At 42.2% G+C, this 5,000-nt stretch overlaps 1 protein-coding gene across 3 annotated transcripts in view; it reads right to left on the bottom strand.

The window, feature by feature from the left end:
* cadm1b (cell adhesion molecule 1b) overlaps positions 1-5,000 on the bottom strand; it is a 570,260-nt gene that overhangs the window by 210,779 nt on the left and 354,481 nt on the right. For 2 of the 3 annotated variants that reach the window (XM_063207325.1, XM_063207322.1), the window contains exon 2: positions 4,117-4,137. The exons of the other annotated variant lie outside the window; for it this stretch is intronic. In XM_063207325.1, the coding sequence (XP_063063395.1) occupies positions 4,117-4,137 (21 nt within the window). The remainder of the gene's footprint in view (positions 1-4,116; positions 4,138-5,000) is intronic. 3 annotated transcript variants of the gene reach the window in all.

Here is a 5,000-nt window from a genome sequence, read left to right on the forward strand (position 1 = left end):
AGGATGCGCACACGTAAACAGACACAGACACAGACACAGACACACACACACAGACTGTTCTAGGTCAGGAAACAAAGCCGCTTTTCCACTGGATTTTGTGTATTATACACGTTTAACCTTCCGTGTCTTTCTTGACTGCCAGTGTAAACTCCGGGGCCTCCTGTGTGTCAGTCGGAAGAATGTGGGCCGGCTATTGTCCTCCTTATTCAACGCCTCTCTTTTGTCCTCAAGTTGGAAAGGTCACCTTTTGAGTCGCACCTATTCAGTTTAAACTTTTTCCATCGTGTTCGTACAAAAGCAGCAGTTGGCCGTGAGGGACATTAGTAGCTGGCCCAGGGATCCATTCTCCTCCTGCTTCAAGAAACGTCTTCCTTTCTCTCTTTTTTAGAGTTCTTTAAGTGTGGGCTCTCAACACTGACACCCTGCCCCTCAACAATCAACAATGTGTGTGTGTGTGTGTGTGTGTGTGTGTGTGTGTGTGTGTGTGTGTGTGTGTGTGTGTGTGTGTGTGTGTGTGTGTGTGTGTGTGTGTGTGTGTGTGTGTGTGTGTGTGTGTGTGTGTGTGTGTGTGTGTGTGTGTGTGTGTGTTTATGTGTGTGTGTGTGTGTGTGTTTGTGAAGCTCTCCTTGACACAAGTGTATTCTGACAAAAGTGTGATCCAAAGGCAAAGTCACAATCTCTGTCCTTCTGATGTAGTCAAAAAGAACACAGCTATATTTTTTTCCCAATGTTGTATCACATAATACATCAAGTAAGAAACTTCTCTTTTCTTCAGAACTTTTGAAGGACCTCAGAAAGTTATCTGTTTTTTTTATTATTATTTAGGCCTATGCGTTATTGGTTTGTTCATTTCTATGTTGATTCCAATCTTGTAGAGTAGAGTAGAGTAGAGTAGAGTAGAGTAGAGTAGAGTAACTTTATTGATCCCCAGGGGTAAATTAAGTAAATTAAATGAAATTATTTGCCTTGTAGAGAAGACTACACCTTGAGGTACAGATGACTTCTAGAATGGACTGTGAGATGGGCAAGGTTCTGGAATGGAACCTAAGGTAAAGGATTCTAGAAAGGGCAAGCGCTCAAACTGAGCCTTGGCCTTTCAGCTCTTTCTGTTCTCAGGCTTTTGAGGCATGTCAGGTGCAATGTTTTAATGATGGGTTCCATGTTCCAGCAAGGAATATTAAATTGGGGGATCGAGAAGTGAGAGAGGATAAAACTGCACAAACTCTGCATATAATATGAAATTGTCTTGCTTTTTATATGCAGTCCAAGTAATGTGGTTTTGCAGTCTTAGTAGTTATTGGTGTTACTTGGTCATTCATTTGTTTTAATGGAGACTTAGTTGCCACAACGCCACTCATGCCATTTTAACATCTGCTGCCATCCAACATCAAGGACTACAATTATTGTGTAATCCTGACTCTCTGTATTTCCTTTTAGTTAAGTATGTGGTGTGGTTCACTTGAAACTAAATAATGTACTTGCTTTTATTCAAGAACTAAGATTGTCAAATAAAATCAATCAATCAATCAATCAATCAATCAATCAATCAATCAATCAATCAATCAATCAATCAATCAATCAATCAATCAATCAATCAATCAATCAATCAATCCTCAGCTCTTCCTATTCCCAAGCTTTCAGGGCATTTCATGTGCAATGTTCTCATGATGGGTTCCATGTTCCAGCAAGGAATAATAAATTGAGGGATCAAGAAGTGAGAGAGGATAAAACTGCACGAACCCTTGGTGAGACCTTTCTTGTGATACGTCAACGAGTTCAGGGCTGGACTGGTAATCTGGCATATAGGGCATTTTTACGGTGGAACAACCGTCATCAGGGGCCGACGCTATTGTTTTTTGTTTTTTTCCGTTTGTTTGTTTGTTTGAAATTTTCCCTTAGAGACCAGCCCACAATTTAGATGGGGCAGCCAATCCATGCATCCTTAATATATAGTGAACTGAGCCCATTATAGTCGTAGTATGGGGGTGGGGGTGAGGGCCTTGTCTATGCCAAAAATGCTCAGGCAGGTTTGTGACCCCAGTCCAGTCCTGAATGAGTAGAGTAGTAGAGTAGAGTAGAGTAGAGTAGAGTAGACTAGAGTACTTCTATTAATCCTGAGGGAAATTAAATGAATGCTTTTTCAGATCTGTACCACATTATAGCAAGCGACCATATTTACTTGAGTCTCTACATTCTGGTAGCAGCTCATTAATATCTGATCTTGTGTTAGTTAAGTTCATTATTTATTTCTATTCTTCTCTGGTAAGTTCCTTTGGGTTCATCTCTCCTTTCATACGTTCACTCAGCACTATCCTCTGTTGTGTTCCTTTGGATCCAATCCCCTGCCATCTTTGTCGTAAGTTGATTGAGGTCCAAATTCGTTTAATAAGTTCATTGAGGTCCGAGTCTCTGTCATCAGTTCATTTAGCCCCTATCTTCCCCCTTTACTTTCCCGTCCTCCGTCATCAGATCACTGAAAGCCTTTAGTTCCCTTTGTGAGCCTGAGTGTCTTGATAATTTCAGCACCTCAGACTGAAGGCGTTGCCAGTCCTTGATTGCGGTTCATGAGATTAAACGGCAGCTTTCGCCAAGGACCTCGGGGGCCAAGCAATGTGCTATCCAGAGCCAGAGGCGGGGAATGCACTGCCTTACGTGTATATATGCAGGCCCGCCGAGAGGGGGGACAAACGTTTATTTTGTCCCGGGCCCAGGAATGAGGGGCCCCAAAACTGGGTCCTCATGAAGTTCGTGATTAATGGTTCTATTTCATTTCAAAATAAGTTATGTGAGGGAAGGAGAATGCACTATATTTGAATTAAATAAATGATAAGGAGATCTTTTGCCTTTCCTGTCCTTAAAAAGGGATCAAGAATCCCCCAGCTCCCCCACCCCCAATACACTAATTGGCTTGGTCGGCAGGTGTTGGGGGGGCATTCAGAGATTTTTTGTCCCGGGCCCAGCCAAACCTGTCAGCGGCCGTGTATATATGTGTGCCATCCAAAGCCACGGAGACAGAGAGCACTCAGCCTTATAACCCCTGCTCCTTCACATTGTGTAGGGTGTTATACAACCTCATAATCACAGTAAGTTCACATTGTATAAGGTACTTTGTACCCTTGTAATCACTGTTATCCCACATTGCATAGCACAAAATCTTATACAGTAATCAGTGTTAAAATGCAAAATTTTAAATTACTAAATGCACAATTAAGGGGAATGTAGGACATATTAAGGTTTTTTAATATAGTTTTTTTTTTTACACGTTTACGCGTATATGAATATTTTTGAAAGCACATAGGTTTTGAGCTATCATAGATTTTGGCCTATCATTGGTTTTGACCTATCGTTTATACGTACATCCAGGGAGGAAATGGGCATAGTCAAAAAAGGCAGTAAGTGAAAGACATAAATGATATAAAAGATTTTAGACAGATAATAGATTTTACTTTCAAACACTATTTCAAAATGTTTCAAGCCCAAGCCTATACTTGTTTCACATTACTTTTGAAAAGCTTTACGCACAATGGAACTACCAATCAAGGCAATAACTTGAAGGATGTGATTTTTGTGACCTTGCTGATGTTTCGTATGAGATCATCAACTAAAACTTTCTGTTAACTTTGACACTTGTGCAATTAGCCTACAGCACATTGCAAATGACACCATAGCAAATTGGATGGGCAAATTGTTAACATGCACACCTATAGACAATATACAGCTGACCTTCTGTCACCTGATTGCATAAGGTACTGCATTGAGCTTCAAGCACCTCTCTATCTGAAGAGCACTCCATTGGTATAGCGCACTTTGGTGAACACAGTTTCAAGAGCAAATTAGCCTCAACAAGCACATAAAAGCAAGAACAGCAAAGCTTGGAGAGATTAACAAAGGAACATCACATCACATAAAACACATCAGAGCGAACGAAGAGATAGACAGATAGAAAGATATAAAGAAAGAGGTACATAGAACAACTGAGAGAGAGAGAGAGTAGAGAGAAGAGAGAGAGAGAGTAGAGAGAGAGAGAGAGAGAGAGAGAGAGAGAGTAGAGAGAGAAGAGAGAGAGAGTAGAGAAAGACAGAGAAAGAGAGAGAGAGAGAGAGAGAGAGATTGTACCTGGAATGATCTCAGCAGCTCCTTCGGAAGGCATGAAAGGAAAGCAGAGGAGAAGGGGGAAAACACCCAGAAAAAAAGAAAAGACAAGAAAAAGGGAAAGAGAAGGAAAGAGAAAAAAAGTATTAGCAGGCATTCATTAAGAGCAGATAAGTCACATTCACAAGTCGCGAGCGTGAGAGGTGGCATTAGTGTCTGTAGTGCGGTGTGACTATTTTAATGGTAATGGGGGACAGCCTTGAGCTTTCAGCCGGGGCTGTGCTAGCTTTACGACGTGACAACGTTGCCAGCCTTCTCTCTCTCTCTCTCTCTCTCTCTCTCTCTCTCTCTCTCTCTCTCTCTCTCTCTCTCTCTCTCTCTCTCTCTCTCTCTCTCTCTCTCTCTCTCTCTCTCTCTCTCCGCACAGGCTTACCCGGCACAAAGCCCCCCCCTTGAAAAATTATCAAGTGGCATCCACCTTGAGTCTCCTGCATTATCTTTGCAGATGCACTCATTCATTTCCATTTAAAAGACACAAAACTCACCCCCTTTCTTTTTTATTTAAGAGCAGTTTAAGAGTAAACACTCTAAAAACAAACAAACAAACAAACAGAGAGTTGGTGGTAAAAAACACACAAGTTAAAGCAGTGGCAGCAGTCAAAAGCATACGGGGAGAAAGGAACAGGGAAGCCGAGAGGGTAGGACAAAGGGGACAGTTGTCCCGGCGGGACAGAGGGGGCCCAGAAATGGGTTCTCATCACAGGTATATTGTACATTGTATTGGGTGGGCGCAGGGCCGCTGACAGCTTTGGCGGGGCCCAGGACACAGTCATCTGAAAGGGCCCCTCACCCAATACATACAATGTAATAAGGACCCAATTATGGCCCCCCCTATTTCCCAGGGCCCG

The sequence above is a fragment of the Engraulis encrasicolus genome, chromosome 9 (genome assembly GCF_034702125.1).
Source record: "Engraulis encrasicolus isolate BLACKSEA-1 chromosome 9, IST_EnEncr_1.0, whole genome shotgun sequence".
NCBI classification, from domain to species: Eukaryota; Metazoa; Chordata; class Actinopteri; order Clupeiformes; family Engraulidae; genus Engraulis; species Engraulis encrasicolus.